The sequence below is a fragment of the Ambystoma mexicanum genome, chromosome 13, assembly GCF_040938575.1.
Source record: "Ambystoma mexicanum isolate Mex_15411 chromosome 13, UKY_AmexF1_1, whole genome shotgun sequence".
Lineage (NCBI taxonomy): Eukaryota > Metazoa > Chordata > Amphibia > Caudata > Ambystomatidae > Ambystoma > Ambystoma mexicanum.
Window position 1 is genome coordinate 8,811,454 of NC_090938.1, and position 25,543 is coordinate 8,836,996.

General features: G+C 50.4%; 1 protein-coding gene across 7 annotated transcripts in view; it reads right to left on the minus strand.

Moving 5' to 3' along the window:
* Nucleotides 1-25,543, minus strand: part of AMPD2 (adenosine monophosphate deaminase 2) — a 947,247-nt gene that overhangs the window by 866,156 nt on the left and 55,548 nt on the right. For 3 of the 7 annotated variants that reach the window (XM_069632992.1, XM_069632991.1, XM_069632989.1), the window contains exon 1: nucleotides 17,563-18,628. The exons of 3 other annotated variants lie outside the window; for them this stretch is intronic. In XM_069632992.1, the coding sequence (XP_069489093.1) occupies nucleotides 17,563-18,613 (1,051 nt within the window). In that variant the 5' untranslated portion in view covers nucleotides 18,614-18,628. Of the gene's footprint in view, nucleotides 1-17,562; nucleotides 18,634-25,543 lie in introns of those variants that run through there. One more of the 7 variants, XM_069632990.1, reaches the window with a different exon arrangement.

Consider the following 25,543-nt stretch of genomic DNA (forward strand, 5'->3'; position numbering starts at 1 on the left):
AACTATGAAGGTGCAGGGAGAAAGATGTGGGGCTGGGAGGAGAAGCGACATGCAGGATGAACTCGGAGAGGCAGGCAGGGCTGTCACGAGGGGGGGGGCAGAGGGGCAATCTGTCCACCCGTGTCCATTATTCACACGCAGGACTGTGCTCACTCCTCTCTGCCACAGCAATGATGTTGCTGTTTGTTGCAAAGCCGTTTGGCTCCGCAACAAACAGCAAAATAATGGGAGACAGCAGGGCTCAGAAGTGACAGCTGACAACGTGGACAGGCGCAATGACAAGAGAGGACTCCTCTCCTTGTCGGAATTGATGAACGACCTAATGGCTATAGATATTACAGATAATGATTCAGGATGTATGGACGACAATGCATGGAGTTATTTACAAAGATATTAGAAATGATATTAGCACTTGGCATAGGCCAAAAGGAGGGTTTGTCGGAATTGAAACAATATTATGCCTCCTATCGTAACAATTGTATGTGTATTGGCCTACGCCAAGTTGTCTAAACATCATATGCGAACAAACTCCACGGCAAGGTCTTGACCTTAGAGAAAGTAATGTAAGTCGCCATCTTGGATTAAGCCGCCATTTTAGGTTCTCTTGTTATATGGAAGTCACCCTGAACATCAAAATGGAGGCCGAATGACATTCTGAGTAAGATTCTGGCCGTTGTGACCTCCGTACACATGAATAATTAATATGCCTGCAGGCCACTTGTCGGGGTCGCGAACTGAGACCTTGTCCTACCGTTGACCTATATGTAAATGTACAACTATATCAGTGAAACTAATCGAAATGCATACATTACAGGATTGACCTGGCAAGGAACCCATAGGCCCGGCTCAAAGAATGGTTAACCCGTGAGAGGGTTGGCCAAGGGCTGGACAAACTGTATAAAAGGCCCAGGTATTTCAATGTGCGGTCTCTCACTAACACATCGAACCCTCGTTGAAGTTCTTTATGTTACTCTGAGAGCCGAATAGCTATCCGTTTGTCAATTGACTTGGTAACTGTTGTAGCTTTTAAATAAAGCACTTGTATGTTCTTTGTAACCTGTGTTGGTGTGTTTCTTTCTGGGCATCCCGGCCTCATATTATTTTTCTGTTTCCACAGTTGGCACCCGAACAGGGACCCTCAAGATTGATGCCGGATCATTGAAGGTTGACGCAGACTATCGAACCGGGATCGGACGGTGTGATACTGCGGGCCCGACCGAACGAGACGCGATACTTCGGCAGCGCTGCATGATCCGATCCTTGGACGATAGTCGTGTGGTCTGACACGGCATCTTGACGAGGGTCCATTTTTGAGGCGGGCAGATTTGTCAAAACCACCAAACACAAGGTAAGATTCGTTAGGTAAGTTCTTTGGTAAACCGTACGGTCCTCCTTAGGTTTGGTCAGGTGCGACTGACGGTTTCACCACAGCAACTTCCCAATTCTCAGTTTTTGACTCGACCATTGCCTCCTGAGTTTAGTGTTGTTCCGGAATGTTTGTGGGCGGTTGACGACAATGATGTCGGGGTGCTACAGATTGTGCCCGTTAAAGTAGTTTTGAAACATGGAGTTAAACTACCAAGCATTCCGCAGTATAAAATATCAGTTGAGGGCGAGCGTGCTTTAAAGTGCATTGTCTCCGATCTTGTGCATCGAGGAGTGATTGAAGAGATTGCAGGCAGTTTATGTAACAGCCCGATTTTGCCTGTATACAAGAAAGGCGACAATGCAATCCCATACCGTTTCATAATTGATCTACGTGCTATTAACAAAGTTGTCGCCCCACAATTTCCAATTGTGCCTGATGTAACAACGATACTAACAATGATCCCTGCTACAGCTACGCACTTTAGTGTTGTGGATCTAAAGAATGCTTTCTTTAGTATTCCTTTACACAAGGAGAGTAGATATTTGTTCGCGTTCACCTTGGGGGGACGTTTGTTCACATTTACTCGTGCACCTCAAGGGTATACTGAAAGTCCAAGCATTTATAGTAGGGCTTTGAAAGAGCAGCTTGATACCCTTGAATTGCCACCTACTTGTACATTGCTTCAGTATGTCGATGACTTACTTTTAGCTGCAGATTCTGAAAGTGCTTGTAAAGAAGGCACTGTATTGTTGCTTATTCATCTGGCTGAAAACGGTCATAAAGCTTCGCTCAAAAAATTTCAATATTGTTGTCAGGAGGTCGCCTATTTAGGCTACCTCCTGTCAAAGGAGGGGAGAAGATTGACACCTGAAAGAATAAAACACATTTCTGGCATGTCTGTTCCAAATACACAGAAGGAAGTCAGAGCCTTAATAGGTATGGCTTCTTACTGTAGGTTGTGGATCCCGAACTTCTCACTAGTGATAAAACCGATGTTGGCTTTGACAAAGAAGAGCATTTCTTCGCCGCTGCCATGGAAATCGGAACATCAACGATCATTTGAGCTTCTCAAAACTGCGTTATGCTCTGCACCAGTTCTGGGTACTCCAAATTATGACAAGGCCTTTGTGTTGTTTGTGCATGAATGTGATGGATGTGCTTTGGCTGTGTTAACACAGGAACACGGAGGGAAGAATAGGCCGTGCGGCTACTACTCTTCCGCCCTTGATCCTGTCGCATGTGCTTTGCCAAGATGTTTGCGAGCTGTCGCTGCTGCTGCCGCGTCTGTAAAACAGAGTGAGGGAATGGTCCTAGGCCATGATTTAATTTTGATGGTACCTCACTCTGTAGATGTCCTATTGAATAAAACCCAAACGCAACACCTCACCTCTGCACAGCTGACAAGGTATGAATTAATTCTGTTCGCCCCTCACATTCAAATTAAGAGGTGTTGTGTTCTTAATCCGGCTGAACTCCTACCTTTCCTGCAAAATACTGTTTGCGGGGACGAAGAATTACATGACTGCCTGTATACTACTGAACAGGAAACGAAGGGCAGGATAGACCTTATAGATACTCCTTTGGGCAATGGGGAAGGGGAGCTGTTTTGTGATGGCTCCTGATTCAAACTCCCTGATGGTACATCTACAGCTGCCTAGGCAGTTACTACATTGAGTATGGTTGTTGAAACTAAGAGAATTCCGCATAACTCTGCGCAGGCCGCAGAGATTATAAATTTGACCCGAGCTTGTGAACTCTCCGAAGGGCATACAGTAAACATATATACTGATAGCCAGTACAACCTTGGGAGGCTCTGGTCGGAAAGAGGGTTCTTAACCTCACATGGGACCAAGATTCAGCATGGTCCCCTGATAGTGCAATTGCTTTCAGCACTCCCGCTCCCTAGTCAGTTAGCGATCATGAAATGTGCAGCACATCGTAAGGTCATAGATGATGTGGGAAAAGGCAACGCTTTTGCTGACCAGATAGCCAGGCAAACGTCCACAGACCTTAGTGCAGACATGTATGCTCTAAGGGAAACAAAAGATGCCTATGTAATGGATGAGGGTATCGGGTCTGTGCGAGATATCCAAACTGATGCCACAATAGAAGAATCTAAAAGGTGGGCCGAAGGGATGGGGAAACTGGATGACGATGGGTGTTGGTTGGATACATCTGAAGGGAAATGGTTGCTCCCTGATTCATATGTGCTGGCAATGGTTACGATGGCACACGGTCCTACGCATGTGTGTGCTCAACAGATCACGAAAATGTTAGAACAAGTCTGGGTGAATGATAACATTTTGAAGATTGCACAGCGACATGTTCAGAATTGTATGATTTGCTTACAGCACAATGTGGGGAAAGGGACAGTAACTCCAAGGGGTAGCTTTGGGCCCCCTTCTGTTCCCTTCGAGGTCATCCACTTTGATTTTATTGAGATGGAACGGTGTAACAATCTAAAATATGTTCTTGTGATTATTTGTGCCTTTAGTAAATGGGTTGAGGCTTTCCCCGTTAAGGATGCTACTGCCATGACCACTGCAAAGACTATGGTAAAGGAATTCTTTCCACGATTTGGGCTACCTAGGGTAATTTGGTCGGACAACGGTCCCCATTTCGTTGCAGCAGTAATTTTGCAGATATGCACAGCGTTACACATTGAAAAGCGATTTCACTCGGCTAGACATCCTCAAAGTGCTGGGTTGGTAGAGAGACATAACGGTATCCTAAAGAATAAGCTTGCAAAAACATGTGCCGGCACAAAACTGAAATGGCCAGATGCCTTACCTATTGTATTGTTAGCCATGCGTACCACACCTCAAACTAAGACTGGGCTCTCTCCATTTGAGGTAGTGATGGGGAGACCTGCTAACATTTGGGGCCTTCCGAAGCCCAAAACTCTGAGGGAGGTCGAAAATGTATTGCTTGTAGACTACTATAACCAGTTGACTAAAAATCTGTATCTCATTTATCATCAGGTCCAATCAGCTTTACCTGTACGGTTTACGGGCCCAGGACACAACATTCAGCCTGGAAGTTGGGTCCTAGTGAAGGCCTACGAAAGGTCTTCCTGTCTTGCGCCTCGCTGGCGGGGACCCTATCAGGTGCTGTTGGTCACCCAGACAGCAGTGCGGGTGGCTGGAAAGAAGCATTGGATCCACACGACGCATGTCAAGAAACTTCCTCACCCGACGCCACACGTTACAGAAGAAGCAGAACCCCTTGCTGATGCTACAATCTCTGATCCTGGAGTAGCAAACAGCGCTGTGAGTGCGTCGGAGAATTTCTCTGAGCCCGTGGAGCTTGGGGAACAGTCCATTTCGTCTCCGCACTCTTTGAAAAGGTCACTTCCGGAAAACACTGTTTCAAGTTCTGCGACTTCTGTCGCCTCCGATACGTAGCTTCCCTCAGGAAGTGACTTTACCCTATTTTCGGATCAAACAGTACTGGGTACCACCAGGTACGACCTTCGACGAAGAAAATAGAACTACGGCACGGGTTTTGCCTGTGCATCTGGAAAGAAAAAGTTATTGAGAGTTTTTCTCTTGCAAAAGGAAGTTTTTGGAAAAAAGGAAAAAAGGGATTCTGCTGGCTAGGGTTGGGGAAGGACTAAGAAGTCGCGCGACCGTAGTGTCGCCAGCAACGAACATTGGGGTCGTCGATTGAGAAACTACGATATCTGCCACCTCCACCGCTGCTGCTCGCATTGGACTTGTAAATAAGGGGGTGACCAACTCGGACAACGAACAATGTGCCTGGGACCCGAAAACGTATTGCTGTGTTGTGTTAATAATAATTGGAATTTGTATAGTTACTGCTGTGGGACTTTGGTACTTCGAAGAAATTTACCCTCTAAAACCTCTACTGCCAATTGAGATTGTACCTACTGCTTTGACTCCCGCTGTACACCTTCACACTTTGTCACGTAGAGACTCCCAGCATAGACGAAAGTACCATAATAACACTTTAATGATAATAATGAATTCAACGCATGCCATTTTTAATAAGAGTAATTGCTGGATTTGCACCCATTTACCGCAACATGGGAACAAGGGGCTAGGATGGTATATTCACCCTTTACCTTTAACGACTGCTTGCTATGCCTCTCTTAGAGCACTATTCTTTGGCCGTTGGAATGACAGCATCTCAGGGAACTTTGATGGAACTAATTTAAATGATTTTGAGAAACATGAATTGACTCCCCTGGGATGCTCGCTTTTTGCAAATAGAAGTAAACCTAATGTTGCTTCTATTAGGCCATCTGATAAACTATCTCTTCCTTTTCAAACTCTAATTTCCTTTAAAATGGCTCCGATAGGCAATAAGGACGCTGTGCCTCCTTCCTACTCTATTAATCATAGCCCCGATTCAGACCCCTTTTGTGTACAAAGAAATGGCACTCGGTCAATGGGAAACTTTGAAGGTTGTGTGAACATTGTAAATTTGACCGGGGAGAACAGGCCTCTGTATGTGGGGGGGCCTGTCTATTTCGTTTGTGGTAGTACAGCATTTCCCTGGTTGCCCAAGGATTGGCAGGGAACATGTTATTTAGGAATCCTGTTACCTGGGGTATTTATAGCTAGTACATTGGAAGTTTCTAAGGCTCGCCCACGGCGGGACGAGAACGGAGATACCCCTGGGCAAGTATTGGGAGATATAGCAAAATCAGTTGTGCCATTTTGGGGACAGATAGCAAATTCTGAAAATATTAGGTGGCTAGCAAGGGTACTGGAGAGAACCATCAATCGGACCACAGATATACTCTACAATATGACACTAGAACAGAAAGCAATAAGATTGGTAGCACTCCAAAATCGGATGGCATTAGATGTCATCCTGGCAGAACGTGGTGGAGTATGCAAATTAGTGGGGTCCGCTTGCTGTGTTTTCGTACCAGATTCCTCACCGACAATTTTCAAAGCAATACAGAACTTGCACATCCTTAGTTCAGAAGTGCATGTTCCTGTGGGAGATTGGAGCATTAGTGCTTGGTTCTGGGATTCTTTACGATCCTGGGGTTGGAAGGTGCTTTCTGTTATACTGGTTATTTTGGGAATCCTGCTATTCCTTTGTTGCTGTTTCCAATGTCTACCTAGTATATGTGCAATGCTAGGGGGATGTTGTGCTCAGGCAGTGAGCACAATAGGGCACAAAATGCATGCCCCAGATACAGCATCTAAAGAGTTTGTGTTACAAGAGGTTCTGATGAACGACCTAATGGCTATAGATATTACAGATAATGATTCAGGATGTATGGACGACAATGCATGGAGTTATTTACAAAGATATTAGAAATGATATTAGCACTTGGCATAGGCCAAAAGGAGGGTTTGTCGGAATTGAAACAATATTATGCCTCCTATCGTAACAATTGTATGTGTATTGGCCTACGCCAAGTTGTCTAAACATCATATGCGAACAAACTCCACGGCAAGGTCTTGACCTTAGAGAAAGTAATGTAAGTCGCCATCTTGGATTAAGCCGCCATTTTAGGTTCTCTTGTTATATGGAAGTCACCCTGAACATCAAAATGGAGGCCGAATGACATTCTGAGTAAGATTCTGGCCGTTGTGACCTCTGTACACATGAATAATTAATATGCCTGCAGGCCACTTGTCGGGGTCGCGAACTGAGACCTTGTCCTACCGTTGACCTATAAGTAAATGTACAACTATATCAGTGAAACTAATCGAAATGCATATATTACAGGATTGACCTGGCAAGGAACCCATAGGCCCGGCTCATAGAATGGTTAACCCGTGAGAGGGTTGGCCAAGGGCTGGACAAACTGCATAAAAGGCCCAGGTATTTCAATGTGCGGTCTCTCACTAACACATCGAACCCTCGTTGAAGTTCTTTATGTTACTCTGAGAGCCGAATAGCTATCCGTTTGTCAATTGACTTGGTAACTGTTGTAGCTTTTAAATAAAGCACTTGTATGTTCTTTGTAACCTGTGTTGGTGTGTTTCTTTCTGGGTTTCCCGGCCTCATATTATTTTTCTGTTTCCACATCCTGCCAGTCAGTGAGTTCGCGTTGCTCAGCCTGACCACGCTGACTGATAGGAGATGAGTTCTCTCTCGTCAGTCAGTGTGTTCATGTTGTCAGTGTGACCACGCTGGCTGATGGGAGAGGCGTTCTCTCCTGTCAGGCAGCATGTCTACATGTCGGAGTGTGGGCCATCCGGTCCCCTGTGGCTGCTCAGTGTTTTTCAAGGGTGCATGGAGGTAAGGTAAGTGTTTTTATTTTAATGTATACGTGTATATATGTGTAGTATTTATGTGTATTTAAATTAAATGAGTATGTATATGTGCATGAATGTGTGCTTGTATGTTGGTGTCAATGCTGTGTTTGGTTTCATGTATACATGCAAGGAGTTGTGTGACTGGTGGATGAATGCATGGGTGAAAGTGTTGTATGTGAGTGTGTGCGCCAGCCCTCACCCCTAAATTTAGCAGACCCGTGGTCCACTTAATTAAGGGGTGGGGTCATGGCATCATAAGTGCACCCAGGCAGAAATTTTGGGGGGTGACGGAGTGGGACTAACACTTCAAATGTTGGAAGGGGTGCTAACTTCAGAGTCTGTGGGGGAGGGGCAAAATTACTTGTGTGGGGGCACCTAACATCTTTCCACATTTCGAATGTGACTATTCTGACGAAGCTTCAATGTTACAAGCAGCTAACTATCGCCCTCATTTCTTAAACGTCACACTGAAGGACTGCTGTGAGAATGAGATGTCTCATGTCACCACTTCCCTTTTAATCACTCCCCCGGCATGCAACTGCTAATCTCACATCACAATTTCAATTACCTAAAAATGTATGTTTATGAATTCAGGTGCTAAAAGTGAAATGTTTTATGTTAGTAATTTCAGGGCCTTTGTAAACAGCAAAGCCCAAGCCCCGTTTAATGTCTGTGTCCTGCTCCGTCTGGCCACAGGTCTGTTGGGCAGCCCGGCAGGGGCTGGATGACAGTTCTGAAAGCGGATAGTGAGTGGGCCAATGTGGGGCCAATAAACCCAGCTGTCGGTCTCCCCACTGAGGGATGGTGTCTGGGTCTTTCAGCTTTCGCAGTTGAAATGGGCCCCCAAGTAGCTGCCCCCATGTTGGCAATCTTATGACACAGACACCTACTGATAATCTGCAGCTTTTAACCACCTCACTGTATTATTGATTTAAGCACGCCACAGGTGCCTTGGCCTATTTTTCCAATCTTTAAGGCCTGGGGTGCCCCACAAACATTGCAAAGAAATGGGCCCCCACCAGCCCTGACACATCTTCAACCAGCCCATCTCCCACTTCCCTTCCAACGCCCTGAGCCCAGCTAGGAAGCTGAATAGAAATTTCACCTTCCCTTTGGCCACTAGTCGTACCTTTCACCCCAATTCAGAGGCTCTTTACTTTCATAATGCTATGCTAATCTCTGGAGAGGTGGGCCATCTAAAAGCTGAGGCCAGAAGTTAAGACTTTGGCTTTATCAAAGGGAGTCTGTTGATATTGCATGGATAGGCGTTTCTACTCTGCATGTTGGATGCTGCTGCCGCTCCATTACGAGAGCTACGGGATGGCAACACATTGACAGAGGCCTTCTGCCTCAAAGGGGGGCTTCTGCCCTCCTAGCCAGGGGCTGGCTCTGCCCATGCAGCTAGGTCGAATCAACAAAACCCAACATTCTGGGAGGGGGCTTCTGCCCTCCTAGCCAGGGGCTGGCTCTGCCCAAGCAGCCAGGTCGAATCAACAAAACCCAACATTCTGGGAGGGGGCTAGAGCCTCCTAGCCAGGGGCTGGCTCTGCCCATGCAGCCAGGTCGAATCAACAAAACCCAACATTCTGGGAGGGGGCTAGAGCCTCCTAGCCAGGGGCTGGCTCTGCCCAAGCAGCCAGGTCGAATCAACAAAACCCAACATTCTGGGAGGGGGCTAGAGCCTCCTAGCCAGGGGCTGGCTCTGCCCATGCAGCCAGGTCGAATAAACAAAAACCAACATTCTGGGAGCGGGCTAGAGCCTCCTAGCCAGGGGCTGGCTCTGCCCATGCAGCCAGGTCGAATCAACAAAACCCAACATTCTGGGAGGGGGCTAGAGCCTCCTAGCCAGGGGCTGGCTCCGCCCATGCAGCCAGGTCGAATCAACAAAACCCAACATTCTGGGAGGGGGCTAGAGCCTCCTAGCCAGGGGCTGGCTCCGCCCAAGCAGCCAGGTCGAATCAACAAAACCCAACATTCTGGGAGGGGGCTAGAGCCTCCTAGCCAGGGGCTGGCTCCGCCCATGCAGCCAGGTCGAATCAACAAAACCCAACATTCTGGGAGGGGGCTAGAGCCTCCTAGCCAGGGGCTGGCTCCGCCCATGCAGCCAGGTCGAATCAACAAAACCCAACATTCTGGGAGGGGGCTAGAGCCTCCTAGCCAGGGGCTGGCTCCGCCCATGCAGCCAGGTCGAATCAACAAAACCCAACATTCTGGGAGGGGGCTAGAGCCTCCTAGCCAGGGGCTGGCTCCGCCCATGCAGCCAGGTCGAATCAACAAAACCCAACATTCTGGGAGGGGGCTAGAGCCTCCTAGCCAGGGGCTGGCTCCGCCCAAGCAGCCAGGTCGAATCAACAAAACCCAACATTCTGGGAGGGGGCTAGAGCCTCCTAGCCAGGGGCTGGCTCCGCCCATGCAGCCAGGTCGAATCAACAAAACCCAACATTCTGGGGAGGGGATTCTGGGAGGGGATTCTGGGAGGGGATTCTGGGAGGGGGTTCTGGGAGGGGATTCTGGGAGAGGGCTAGAACCTGATCCGCTCAATGGTGTTGCACCCTATGTGTCATTCACTGAAGTCCTGTGAAAAACAAACATTTGCAAAGCCAACAGTTTTGGCTTGTGCATACGTATTAGGCGTTTGCCAGGCACTGCTATTAGATGCTCAGGTACTCAAACCAGTTTGCACCTGCTACCATCAATGTCCAGTTAATACCAATACAGCAGTGCCTTTACCATGCCTAGATGAAAGCCCAAACTGTTAGCATTGCCAATGCTTGTTTTGCTTTACCCATGTTGCACAGGTCAGCCTGGACATACTTTCTGTGGCATGTTTACTGGCTGGGACGGCGTACATGGTAATAATGGCATATATTGGTGCAGCCTGCATGGAACACATGGGTGCAACCAGCATGAATATATCTTTATACTAGCATATGTTGTGTGCAACGGCGGCATGAAATGTATTGGAAAATGTTCCTGTGCACGGTTGGTGACTTGCAACTATTGGGTTTTTCCATGTGCTTCCATAGAAAACCAATTGCAAACTGTATGGATTTCTACCCAATTTTACAAAGAAAGTGCTGTAAAATGCATAATTTTAACCCAATGTTTCAAACATGTTCTTGGGAGTGAGAAACCCCCTCATACAACCCTTGTTTGGTTTAGGCACCCTCACTGTGATCTGCCAATCCTGCCTAATTGGCACGAACATGTAAGCCTCTTAAGTTCAGAAATTCACCAGCCTTCGTGTGTTTTAATGCACACAAAGGGGAAAGGTGCTCCTTAATGCTGCGTCATAAACCACATGCTGTCATGCCATCCTATATCTGTTTATTCCTATGATACAAAAGTTATTCTGGCATAAACCTTTCTTCATTAGAGAAATCTAACTCTGCTGTAATTTATTTGCAGTTGTAGTAATAAACCATATTTGGGTTCCTCCAAACAAATTCAAGGGGAGATTTCTCGAGTCCCCTGTTTGGAAAGGTGCCCCCGCTGGCCCAGTGTGTAACATCAAAAGGGGGCCTCACCAAATGTTTGGCCACGGGCCTTACCACATCTTGTGACAGCCGTGGATGCAGGTAGGAGCAGAGAGAAGCATTGAGTAGCGGGGAGATGCAGGGACGGACATGGGGCATCAGGGAGATGCAGGGAGGACCAGGGAGATGCAGGGAGAGGATTAGGGGAGTCCAGAGAAGTAGGGAACTGCTGGGTGATGCAGGGAGAAACACATAGGTACAAAGACGAGTAAGAAGGAGCCGCAGGCCCTCAGACGAGTCAGAGGAGTGGAGACATGCAGCAGAAACTAAGGCGCACGAGGGAGACGCCAGAGTGAGGTCTAGCCCCGAAGTGGTGTCGGGGAGTTGACAGGAGCCCCGTTCCCTGATCGCCAACATGCGTCGAGCTGTGTACGCATAGTAATGCGCATTTTTCGGACCCGATGCCCATCACCCTCTGTCCTGGCCAAGTCTCTCTATTCAGATGACATCCCGCAGGCCTGGCAGTCTAGTGCCTCGACACAAGGAACTAGAGCAGGCTCCTTAGAACCCTGGCATGGACTAGGGATCCTAAGAACCAGCACAGTGCAAAGATGAAGGATAGACACTACACATACCATGATGCACCAGGGGGTCCAATCGACAAGAGCTGGCCCAGGACAGGAGGAAACAACGGGTGACTCTAATGGGAATGGAGAAGACTTCCCCATTCAGGAGCCGCATGGGAGACTCACCATCTACCCCACAAGCTGCAGCCTTGCTACTGGCAATGGACTCTACAGGAGTGGGCGAGACCCAAGAACCCTCCGCAGAGGCGTTGCTAGGGGTGGGGGGTGGAGGGGGCTGAGGGGACTATAGTCCTGGGTCTTTTGGTGGTAGACCCGGATAGAAGCTCAGGGGTTACAACCAAAAAGTCTAGCTAGCCCCCAGTCCCGACAGTCCCAAAATTAGCATTGCCCGATCTTTTCCAGGTCTAGCAACACCCCCGACCCTCCGTAAATGACCAAGCATAGGGGAGACCAGGGATAAAAGCGGACACTGGACAAGGCTCTTATGAACACAGGGGAAATCCTGGCCTCAAAAGGGGAGGAGGTGGGAGAAGCTGGGATTAGAGACAATAGAGATTGGCCCCAGGAAGCAGCTGAGTCGAGGATCCAATGGGAGCGCAGAGAACCTTCTAGACAGGAAGGGGAGGGCTGCAAAATGCCAACAGAATGACTTGGCAGCGAAGACCCTGTGAAAACATCCCTACTGTGACAAGACCACACAGAGCAAGAAGAACCCTAACCCACGACTACATACTCAACCCGAGAAGATGGAGTAATGAGGCTCAAGCCTCGGTATCCAGAAATCACCCTAACCCACGACCACACACTCAACCCGAGAGGATGGGGTAATGAGGCTCAAGCCTCGGTATCCAGAAATCAGGTGCCGACCCAATCCCTGCACCCGTCACCAGGGGCGTTGCAAGGTCGCAGGTGCCCGACCCAATCTCTGCACCCGTCACCAGGGGCATTGCTAGGTCGCGGGTGCGGACTCAATCTCTGCACCCGTCACGAGTGGCGTTGCTAGGTCACAGGGGCCGGACCCAATCTCTGCACCCATCACCAGGGGCGTAGCTAGGTCACGGGTGCCGGACCCAATCTCTGCATCCGTCACCAGGGGTGTTGCTAGGTCACGGAGGCCGGACCCAATCTCTGAACCAGACCCAATCTCTGCACCCGTCACCAGGGGCGTTGCTAGGTCGCGGAGGCCAGACCCAATCTCTGCACCAGACCCAATGTCTGCACCAGTCACCAGGGGTGTTGCTAGGTCTGGAAAAGATCCGGGGCTAGGCTGACGTCAGGACTGCGGGGACTCAGGGCTAGCTAGCCTTTTGGCTGTAGGCCCTGAGCTTCTATCCGTGGCTACAACCAAAAGACCCAGGGCTATGGCCCCCCCTGCCCCAGTGACGCCTCTGCCTGTCACCCCACAGCCTCTCCAGCAGCAGCCAAGGATGTCTTCTGACCGACCTCGGGCGAATGGACTTCCTACTGGAGACCCCTTTTGCTCCCCCCTCCGGCAGCAACATTTTCCATAGTACTGAAACTCTTGGCGTGCTCGGCAGTCCACCTGGCCCCCACCCCTCCTCCGCCTGCGCCTTTGGTGGTAGAATCCACGTTCGGACTGGCCTATAGGGCAATAGGCCAGAATAAAAAACACAAAATGCTGATGTGGGCCAGTTTTTTGGCTCAAAGTGGACCACTTTCTGGGCCAGTTTGATGAGTTCATTCACTCTGTGGTAGTAGTTTTGGCCACTGTTGCGAATAAATATTCTTTAAAATGCACGATTTGCATCTCATTATATCAAAACCCTCCCCCTTGGGCACTATTCAAACAGTGTCACAAAAAGGAATGAATTGGCATTTGCAACTGTGGGCCACTTTTTCACTGGTGCCCGAGACAGTTTCATGGCCCAGCCCGACCCTGGCAGAATCCGGATATTGCAATTCTCCATGGGGGGCCCTCTGCCTCTCAAGGAGGTGTGGGGGCGGGGGGGGGTGGCTGCCCTTCTTTGTCTACAGTTACCTATAAGTACTTAGGTACCGGCGTGACACTATCCCCTCGCTCTAACTACAGGCTTAATGATCCTGGGGGGGGGGGGGTCCTGATACACCCAAAGCCCCCCTCGCCCACAAGGGACTTAAATCGGGTGCTTACCTCTGGCTCCTGCTGTGCAGGCTTGCTAAGATAGTGGTCACACCTGTATGTGTGTCTTTTGTATTTTGAAAGCGGTCGCTTCCGCCTGGTTTTGGCCCGCGTTACACTGCAGTCTCCTGTCCCTTTTCAGTGGCCAAGTCACAGTGTATTGTTTGGTTCAGTGTGGCTGGTGTCCTTTGGACCCCATTAAGGCCCCGTATCTCAACTGTTCTGCTTGCTCTTGACTTTTATGCCCATTAATAATATACCACTCCCTGAGTAGACACTCGCGCGTGTGCGTGCGTGCGTGAGCGTGCGTGTGCCGCCGTCTCCACTTCTCCGAATAGGAAACAGCTCAGTCACGTGTATCAGTGAGAGTTTGGCCTCACGAGGGGAGCGCGCAGCACCCCACTATAGTTGGTCTCTTTGGCCCCTCAAACACAGCAGCACCCCGGTAATGCCCGGGTCCACGTGGTCACGTGTGGCGCCGGACAGCGCATCCAGTGCCCTTCCTGGGAGCCCTAAGCACACAACAACACACCAGCGGGTCACAACAGCTCAAAGCAAACATACATGTCACGAGGGTGCAAGACCCGGTGCACCTACAGTAGCCAAACATCATGGGAGGAGGGGTGCTGCTTGCAAGTATTCCCCACAAGAATGTTTGAGAATGCATGCAAAAGGTCTGCTGGAACCTGCGAAGCTTTGCTAGAACATGTGAAGCTCTGCTAGAACATGTGAAGAGGTGCCCAAATGCCTGCCTGGATCTCAGAGCGACTGCTAGAACCTGAGAAGCTTTGCTAGAACATCTGATGGTGTACCCGAATGCCTGCCTGGATCTCGGAGAGACTGCTAGAACCTGAGAAGCTTTGCTAGAACATCTGATGGTGTACCTGAATGCCTGCCTGGATCTCAGAGAGACTGCTGGAACCTGAGAAGCTTTGCTAGAACATCTGATGGTGTACCCGAATGCCTGCCTGGATCTCGGAGAGACTGCTAGAACCTGAGAAGCTTAGCTAGAACATCTGATGGTGTACCCGAATGCCTGCCTGGATCTCAGAGAGACTGCTAGAACCTGAGAAGCTTTGCTAGAACATGTGAAGCTCTGCTGGAACCTGTGAAGCTTTGCTAGAACATGTGAAGCTCTGCTAGAACATGTGAAGAGGTGCCTGAATGCCTGCCTGGATCTCAGAGCGACTGCTAGAACCTGAGAATCTTAGCTAGAACATCTGATGGTGTACCCGAATGCCTGCCTGGATCTCAGAGAGACTGCTGGAACCTGAGAAGCTTTGCTAGAACATCTGATGGTGTACCCGAATGCCTGCCTGGATCTCAGAGAGACTGCTGGAACCTGAGAAGCTTTGCTAGAACATCTGATGGTGTACCCGAATGCCTGCCTGGATCTGGGAGAGACTGCTAGAACCTGAGAAGCTTAGCTAGAACATCTGATGGTGTACCCGAATGCCTGCCTGGATCCCGGAGAGACTGCTAGAACCTGAGAAGCTTTGCTAGAACATCTGATGGTGTACCCGAATGCCTGCCTGGATCTCAGAGAGACTGCTAGAACCTGAGAAGCTTTGCTAGAACATGTGAAGCTCTGCTGGAACCTGTGAAGCTTTGCTAGAACATGTGAAGCTTTGCTAGAACATCTGATGGTGTACCCGAATGCCTGCCTGGATCTCAGAGAGACTGCTAGAACCAGTGAAGCTATTCTAGAAAATCTGATGGTATACCAGAGTGCCTACCTGGATCTCAGAGACTGCTGGAACCTGTAAAGCTTTGCTAGAACATCAGATGGTGTACCCGAATGCCTGCTCGGATCTCAGAGAGACTGCTAGAACCTGAGAAGCTCTGCTAGAACATGTGAAGGGGTACCTGAATGCCTGCCTGGATCTCAGAGAGACTGCTAGAACCAGTGAAGCTATTCTAGAACATCTGATGGTATACCAGAGTGCCTACCTGGATCTCAGAGACTGCTGGAACCTGCAAAGCTTTGCTAGAACAACAGATGGTGAACCCGAATGCCTGCTCGGATCTCAGAGAGACTGCTAGAACCAGTGAAGCTATTCTAGAACATCTGATGGTATACTAGAGTGCCTACCTGGATCTCAGAGACTGCTGGAACATGCAAAGCTTTGCTAGAACATCAGATGGTGTACCCGAATGCCTGCCTGGATCTCAGAGCGACTGCTAGAACCTGAGAAGCTTTGCTAGAACATCTGATGGTGTACCCGAATGCCTGCCTGGATCTCAGAGAGACTGCTGGAACCTGAGAAGCTTTGCTAGAACATCTGATGGTGTACCCGAATGCCTGCCTGGATCTCAGAGAGACTGCTGGAACCTGAGAAGCTTAGCTAGAACATCTGATGGTATACCAGAGTGCCTGTCTGGATCTCAGAGAGACTGCTAGAACCTGAGAAGCTTTGCTAGAACATCTGATGGTGTACCCGAATGCCTGCCTGGATCTCAGAGAGACTGCTAGAACCTGAGAAGCTCTGCTAGAACATCAGATGGTGTACCCGAATGCCTGCCTGGATCTCAGAGGGACTGCTAGAACCTGAGAAGCTCTGCTAGAACATCAGATGGTGTACCCGAATGCCTGCCTGGATCTCAGAGAGACTGCTAGAACCAGTGAAGCTATTCTAGAACATCTGATGGTATACCAGAGTGCCTACCTGGATCTCAGAGACTGCTGGAACCTGCAAAGCTTTGCTAGAACATCAGATGGTGTACCCGAATGCCTGCCTGGATCTCAGAGAGACTGCTAGAACCAGTGAAGCTATTCTAGAACATCTGATGGTATACCAGAGTGCCTACCTGGATCTCAGAGACTGCTGGAACATGCAAAGCTTTGCTAGAACATCAGATGGTGTACCCGAATGCCTGCTCGGATCTCAGAGAGACTGCTGGAACTACAGGGGGTGTGCCAGAACCTCAGGAGGACTTAAAGAGCCACTGGGGATCTGCTAGAATGTCTGTGAACCTCAAGGGGACCGCTAGAACCACAGAAGGACTGCCAGAACACCAAAGTGTGCCCCAGACCCTCAGCATAATATGCTGGAACAGCAGATGTTCTGTTGGAGCCTCAAAGAGGCTGGTCGAACCCTAGAAGTTCTGCTAGGACATCTGCTAGAATCTCAAAGGGTCGATCAGAACCTCAAATAGTCTGCTAGTACCCCATAGGCTGTTAGAGCCTCAAAGGGTCGGCTAGATCCCAGATGGTGTGCTAGATCCTCAGTGGGTCTGCTAGAACCTCAGGGTCTTTTAGAACCCCAAAGGGACGCTCAGAAACCCAGAGGTTGAGCTAGATCCCGGGGGTCTGCTAGAACTTCAAATAGTCTGCTAGTACCCCATAGGCTGTTAGAGCCTCAAAGGGTCTGCTAGATCCCAGATGGTGTTCTAGAACCTCAGAGAGTTTTGTGGAACGTTGAAGGGTCGCCCAGAACCCTAGAACCTCAAATAGCCTGCTAGTACCCCATAGGCTGTTAGACCCTCAAAGGATCTGCTAGATCCCAAATGATGTTCTAAATCCTCGGGGGTCTGCTAGAACCTCACAAACCGCTGACAAGATGAGCACAGGGAATTGGGGAACGGAGGTCTTTAAATGTTAAAACATCACCATGCACTGTGGATCTCCTAAAATAAGCGAGGGTGTTTCATGTTGGGGTGACAATGGATGAGGTGACGCCCAGACCCTGGGGTCACGTCTCATCCCGAGACGAGCACCTGAGCAGGCATAGGTGGCCGACCCTGGCGGCACATGCACGTGACGTACCTCTGTATTGCTTCCATGCTGGTGTCCAGGCCCTGCTGGCTTCCGACACACCACTTCCACGGCGAGAAGTTTCCGCTACAGCAAGTTCTCCCACAGAACCTTGTGGTGTAGCCCCTTCTGTCCCAGGTGGTAGTGTTATGAAGTATAATAGGTTCTCAGTCATTTCTGGAGGAGCACCTCCTTCCTCAGGTTGAATGTTCTCAGTACTTCCTGGTAGAGTACTTCCTTCATTAGGTTGAACGTTCTCAGTACTTTCTGGTGGAGCACTTCCTTCCATTGGTCTCATGTTCTCTGTACTTCCTGGCGGAGTATCTCCTTCCATTGGTTTCATGTTCTCTGTACTTCCTGGCTGAGTACCTCCTTCCATTGGTTGAGCGTTCTCTGCTCCTCCTGGTGGAGTACCTTCTTCCATAGGTTGAATGTTCTCAGTACTTCCTGGAGGAGCACCTCCTTCTTTAGGTTGAATGTTCTCAGTACTTCCTGGAGGAGAACCTCCTTCCTCAGGTTGAATGTTCTCAGTACTTCCTGGTAGAGTACTTCCTTCATTAGGTTGAACGTTCTCAGTACTTTCTGGTGGAGCACTTCCTTCCATTGGTTTCATGCTCTCTGTACTTCCTGGCGGAGTATCTCCTTCCATTGGTTTCATGTTCTCGGTACTTCCTGGCTGAGTACCTCCTTCCATTGGTTGAGCGTTCTCTGCTCCTCCTTGTGGAGCACCTCCTTCCATAGATTGAATGTTCTCAGTACTTCCTGGAGGAGCACCTCCTTCCTTAGGTTGAATGTTCTCAGTACTTCCTGGTTGAGCACCTCCTTCCTTAGGTTGAATGTTCTCATTACTTCCTGGTGGAGCACCTCCTTCCTTAGGTTGTATGTTCTCAGTACTTCCTGGCGGAGCAGCTATTTCCGTGCTAGTGGCTGGTGGCGCCACTTCTTCCTTGGCATGGCCCTTCTTGGCACTTGCTGGATGTGCAGCTTTTTCCTTAGCATGTCCTTTTTTGGTACTTCCTGGGGGAGCAACAGCTTCCTTAGGACTCCCTGACTTACCTGACATACTCTTAATGTGATTCCAAGAGTGTGGAACGCCCATCACTGTGACCTCACCAAAGGCTCCGCCCCTTGGAATCCATGCCTGGCAACCAATCCCCTTCCTGGAAGCCCATTGTCTCCAGCTAAGGCAGACACAACACCAAATCAACTCTCTACCTGAGCATTTGCAGACAAACATATACCACCCCCACTGCCCCCACGTGCCAGGCCGCCCATCCATACAAAAACATGATTACGAAGACAGCGTCTTGGCCAGTGAACTATTTATACCCGTAATTGGCGTGCCTTCTTTTTACAACACCTCAAACACTCTTTAAACTCCACAGATCCCAGAAAATGCCTCACCAAAACCACTCCAGAATGTCCTCCTTAGGCAGTGCTTCAAAAATAAACACCCGGCAGCGAAACCACCTGGAGCAACTCATCGGTTCACTGCACCGGAGCAAGAACTCGCTCAGGTCTGCCGTGGGAATGGTTGTATACTAATTGACCTTTTCACAATTGACCTCGGGAGAATTGACCTAATTTAGAAGGTCAATTAGGACATATATGCGGGGGGAAACCCACAAAACCCCCTCACCCAATCCAAAACCCCCTGAAATCCCCCCACCCAATCCCCTTATATTATTTATAATCCAAAACCAACCCAATACATATAAATATAACTAAAGTAATATAAAGGTCAATTGTGCAGAAGGTCAATTATAAAAGGTCAATTTGGGTAATACCGTGGGGATAACAGTGTCTGTCCCCATCAGAGGCAGAAACTAGAACCTGGCTTGTTTCAGATCATTGTTTTCGATTAATACCTTTCAGTATATCACTCTCATTATAAAAGAAAAGCATAAGTAAGCACATTCTCCTGCATAATGCTCATGGCACCCAAATGGAACCAGGGCTCACAACCACAGCAACGAAAGAACAAGCATGTCATAGGTCTTCATGTGTATTGTATGTCCTGGTGAAGGCGTTAATACCAATATGACCGACACATTATCAACAACTAGATATAGTGTAGGCTTAGGGATCTCCACCACCTAGTGGCACACCTGAAATAAGGCACTATGATATGATATGATGTGGCATTTATAACGCGCCTATACACAAGTGTTTTAAGGTTGCGGCGAGGCAAGGGGGGGGGGACAAAAGGGGGACAGACAACGATCCTACTAGGCCAAGTGTCATTGAGATCGCGCAAGTGCAGGGAAGAGGGGAAGGTGAAAAGTGCGGGGTAAAGGGGAGGGGACAGTGCAGTGCATGGGATCAACAATAAAAAATAAATAGAATATATAACAGCAATACATAAAAGTGCGGCCAGCTGGTGGCAAGTGCAAGGGTAAGTGCAGACATCAGGTGTCAAGTGCTGGTAGGGGACTCAAGGGATACAGAAAAACAGTCTCCAAGTGCGGGGGTTGCCAGGGAGGCGGTGCAGGTGTGCAACTGGCGGGGGAGGGGACCTGGGCCCGAGATCAGAGGGTGGCCAGGAACCAGTGCAGTTTCAGTTTCAGCCAGGAAGTCAGCAGGGGAGAGGAGGAGAGAAAGCAGAAGCAAAGAAGGTTTTGAGGTGCTTCTGCAACCGTAGATAGTTCTCAATTTTCAGGGAGGCAGGGAGGCTGTTCCAGAGGGAGGCCCCAGTCGAAGAAAGAGATCTGTCCCCAACTCATTGCTTGGAGAATCGACTGACCCTGAGTGAGTTGGAGGCGGATGAGCGAAGAGCTCGAGAAGGAAGATATTTAGGAAGAGAGAGTTGAAGGTATTGCGGCCTCAGGCCCCAGAAGGCCTTGTGGTCAATGCAGAGGGTTTTGAACTTAATCCTCACAGCCACTGGGAGCCAGTGCAGACATTTCAGTCCCGGAGAGATACAATCCCTGGGCTTGAGGCCAAGGACAAGTCACACAGTCTTGTTCTGGATGAGTTGCAGTGGGTGTAGAGTAGAAGCAGGTAGATTTAGAAAGAGGCTGTTGCAGTAGTCCAGCCTAGAGAGAACCAGAGCTCTGGAGACAGTGAGCTTCTGGGGGAAGCATCGTACAACTAACTGAAGTACCATAAGGTCACGCATATTTTAATATTTACTCCATGTTTCAAAGCTTGAACAGTTACACATTATTTTTATAAGGGATGGTGACAGTTTGGTTTGCTCTTGGAAATCATAATTCAAGATACATTTATAAACAAATACAGTATTTAAAGTACTAACTACACACAAAGTCTGCTCAATATGTTGCCCCGTCTTTACTTTCCTTGCACAATTTGGCTGCACGCATCTGAAGTCCTTGAAGTGCTGATGCATTGTCCAAAACAGTCACCCCGGTGGCCTTTATAAAGAGCTGTTCTCAAGCCTGCAACTAATTCACATAAGACAAAAGCATGTTCATTTTATCATCTTAGTCCTGGCTTTCCCCAGCGGGAACTCCCTGCAGCAATGAGAGCTTCCCCCAGCAGGAATTCCCTGCAGCAATGAGAGCTTCCCCCGTGGGAACTCCAACTCCCTGCAGCAATGAGAGCTTCCCCCGCAGGAACTCCAACTCCCTGCAGCAATGAGAGCTTCCCCCAGTGGAACTCCCTGCAGCAATGAGAGTTTCCCCCAGCAGAAATTCCCTGCAGCAATGAGAGCTTCCCCCGCGGGAACTCCAACTCCCTGCAGCAATGAGAGCTTCCCCCGCAGGAACTCCAACTCCCTGCAGCAATGAGAGCTTCCCCCAGTGGAACTCCCTGCAGCAATGAGAGTTTCCCCCAGCAGAAATTCCCCGCAGCAATGAGAGCTTCCCCCGCGGGAACTCCAACTCCCTGCAGCAATAGAGATTCCCCAGCAGAACGCCCTACAACAATTAGAGCTTCCCCCAGCGGAACTCCCTGCGCGCAATGAGAGCTTCCCCCAGCGGAACTCCCTGCGCGCAATGAGAGTTTCCCCCAGCGGAACTCCCAGCAACAATAAGAGCTTACCCCAGCGGAACTCCAAGCAGCAATGAGAGCTTCCCCCAGCAGGAATTCCCTGCAGCAATGAGAGCTTCCCCAGCGGGAACTCCAACTCCCTGCAGCAATAGAGCTTCTCCAGTGGGAACTCCCTGCAGCAATGAGAGCTTCCCCAGCGAGAACTCCAACTCCCTGCAGCAATAGAGATTCCCCAGCAGAACTCCCTACAACAATGAGAGCTTCCCCCAGCGGAACTCCCTGCGCGCAATGCGAGCTTCCGCAGCGGAACTCCCAGCAGCAATGAGAGCTTTCCCCAGCGGAACTCCCTGCAGCAATGAGAGCTTCCCCCAGCAGGAACTCCCAGCAGCAATGAGAGCTTCCCCCAGCTGAACTCCCAGCAGCAATGAGAGCTTACCCCAGCAGAACTCCCTGCAGCAATGAGAGCTTCCCCCAGCGGAACTCCCTGCAGCAATGAGAGCTTCCCCAGCGGAACTCCCTGCAGCAATGAGAGCTTCCCCAGCGGAACTCCCTGCAGCAATGAGAGCTTCCCACAGTGGGAACTCCCTGCAGGAATGAGAGCTTGCCCCAGCGGGAACTCCAACTCCCTGCAGCAATGAGAGCTACCCCCAACGGCAAATCCCTTCAGCAATGAGAGCTTCTCCCAGTGGAACTCCCTGCGCGCAATGAGAGCTTCCCCCAGCGGAACTCCCAGCAGCAATGAGAGCTTCTCCCAGCGGAACTCCCTGCCGCAATGAGAGCTTCCCCCAGCGGAACTCCCAGCAGCAATGAGAGCTTCCTCCAGCAGAACTCCCTGAAGCAATGAGAGCTTCCCCCAGTGGAGCTCCCTGAAGCAATGAGAGCTTCCCCCAGTGGAACTCCCTGCAGCAATGAGAGCTTCCCCCTGCGGAACTCCCAGCAGCAATGAGAGCTTCCCCCAGCGGAGCTCCCTGCAGCAATGAGAGCTTCCCCCAGCGGGAACTCCCAGTAGCAATGAGAGCTTCCCCCAGCGGGAACTCCAACTCCCTGCAGCAATAGAGATTCCCCAGCAGAACTCCATACAACAATTAGAGCTTCCCCAAGCGGAAACTCGCTGCAGCAATGAGAGCTTCCCCCAGCGGAACTCCCTGCAGCAATGAGAGTTTCCACAGCGGGAACTCCAACTCCCTTCAGCAATAGAGATTCCCCAGCAGAACTTCCTACAACAATTAGAGCTTCCCCAAGCGGAAACTCGCTGCAGCCATGAGAGCTTCCCCCAGCGGAACTCCCTGCAGCAATGAAAGCTTCCCCCACCAGGAACTCCCTGCAGCAATGAGAGCCTTCCCCAGCATAACTCCCTGCAGCAATGAGAGCTTCCCCAGCAGGAACTCCAACTCCCTGCAGCAATAGAGATTCCCCAGCAGAACTCCCTACAGCAATTAGAGCTTCCCCAAGTGGAAACTCGCTGCAGCAATGAGAGCTTCCCCCAGCGGAACTCCCTGCAGCAATGAGAGCTTCCCCAGCAGGAACTCCCTACAACAATTAGAGCTTCCCCAAGCAGAAACTTGCTGCAGCAATGAGAGCTTCCCCCAGCGGAACTCCCTGCAGCAATGAAAGCTTCCCCCAGTGGGAACTCCCTGCAGCAATGAGAGCTTCCCCCAGCAGAGCTCCCTGCAGCAATGAGAGCTTCCCCAGCGGGAACTCGAACTCCCTGCAGCAATAGAGATTCCCCAGCAGAACTCCCTACAACAATTAGAGCTTCCCCAAGTGGAAACTCGCTACAGCAATGAGAGCTTCCCCCAGCGGAACTCCCTACAGCAATGAGAGCTTCCCCCAGTGGAACTCCCTGCAGCAATGAGAGCTTCCCCCAATGGAAACTCGCTGCAGCAATTAGAGCTTCCCCCAGCGGAACTCCCTGCGCGCAATGAGAGCTTCCCCAGCGGAACTCCCAGAAGCAATGAGAGCTTTCCCCAGCGGAACTCCCTGCAGCAATGAGAGCTTCCCCCAGCAGGAATTCCCCGCAGCAATGAGAGCTTCCCCTGCAGGAACTCCAACTCCCTGCAGCAATGAGAGCTTCCCCCAGTGGAACTCCCTGCAGCAACGAGAGCTTCCCCCAGCAGGAATCCCCCGCAGCAATGAGAGCTTCCCCAGCAGGAACTCCAACTCCCTGCAGCAATAGAGATTCCCCAGCGGAACTCCCAGCAACAATAAGAGTTTACCCCAGCGGAACTCCCTGCAGCAAGAGAGTTCCCCCAGCAGGAACTCCCAGCAGAAATGAGAGCTTCCCCCGCGGGAACTCCGTCTCCCTGCAGCAATAGAGATTCCCCAGCAGAACTCCCTACAACAATTAGAGCTTCCCCCAGCGGAACTCCCTGCGCGCAATGAGAGCTTCCCCCAGTGGAACTCCAAGCAGCAATGAGAGCTTCCCCGAGCAGGAATTTGCTGCAGCAATGAGAGCTTCCCCAGCAGGAACTCCAACTCCCTGCAGCAATAGAGCTTCCCCAGCGGGAACTCCCTGCAGAAATGAGAGCTTCCCCAGCGAGAACTCCAACTCCCTGCAGCAATAGAGATTCCCCAGCAGAACTCCCTACAACAATTAGAGCTTCCCCCAGCGGAACTCCCTGCACGCAATGAGAGCTTCCCCAGCAGAACTCCCAGCAGCAATGAGAGCTTTCCCCAGCGGAACTCCCTGCAGCAATGAGAGCTTCCCCCAGCAGGAACTCCCAGCAGCAATGAGAGCTTCCCCAGCTGAACTCCCAGCAGCAATGAGAGCTTACCGCAGCAGAACTCCCTGCAGCAATGAGAGCTTCCCCCAGCGGAACTCCCTGCAGCAATGAGAGCTATCCCCAACGGCAAATCCCTTCAGCAATGAGAACTTCTCCCAGCGGAACTCCCTGCGCGCAATGAGAGCTTCCCCGAGCGGAATTCCCAGCAGCAATGAGAGCTTCCCCCAGTGGAACTCCCTGCAGCAATGAGAGCTTCCCCCAGCGGAACTCCCAGCAGCAATGAGAGCTTCCTCCAGGAGAACTCCCTGAAGCAATGAGAGCTTCCCCCAGTGGAACTCCCTGAAGCAATGAGAGCTTCCCCCAGTGGAACTCCCTGCAGCAATGAGAGCTTCCCCCTGCGGAACTCCCAGCAGCAATGAGAGCTTCCCCCAGCGGAGCTCCCTGCAGCAATGAGAGCTTCCGCTAGCGGGAACTCCCAGTAGCAATGAGAGCTTCCCCCAGCGGGAACTCCAACTCCCTGCAGCAATGAGAGGTTCCCCAGCGGGAACTCTAACTCCTTGCAGCAATAGAGATTCCCCAGCAGAACTCCATACAACAATTAGAGCTTCCCCAAGTGGAAACTCGCTGCAGCAATGAGAGCTTCCCCCAGTGGAACTCCCTGCAGCAATGAGAGTTTCCACAGCGGGAACTCTAACTCCCTTCAGCAATAGAGATTCCCCAGCAGAACTTCCTACAACAATTAGAGCTTCCCCAAGCGGAAACTCGCTGCAGCCATGAGAGATTCCCCCAGCGGAACTCCCTCCAGCAATGAGAGATTCCCCAGCGGGAACTCCCTGCAGCAATGAAAGCTTCCTCCAGCGGGAACTCCCTGCAGCAATGAGAGCTTCCCCCAGCATAACTCCCTGCAGCAATGAGAGCTTCCCCAGCAGGAACTCCAACTCCCTGCAGCAATAGAGATTCCCCAGCAGAACTCCCTACAGCAATTAGAGCTTCCCCAAGTGGAAACTCGCTGCAGCAATGAGAGCTTCCCCCAGCGGAACTCCCTGCAGCAATGATAGCTTCCCCAGCGGGAACTCCAACTCCCTGCAGCAATAGAGATTCCCCAGCAGAACTCCCTACAGCAATTAGAGCTTCCCCAAGTGGAAACTCGCTGCAGCAATTAGAGCTTCCCCCAGCGGAACTCCCTGCAGCAATGAGAGCTTCCCCAGCGGGAACTCCCTACAACAATTAGAGCTTTCCCAAGCAGAAACTCGCTGCAGCAATGAGAGCTTCCCCCAGCGGAACTCCCTGCAGCAATGAAAGCTTCCCCCAGCGGGAAC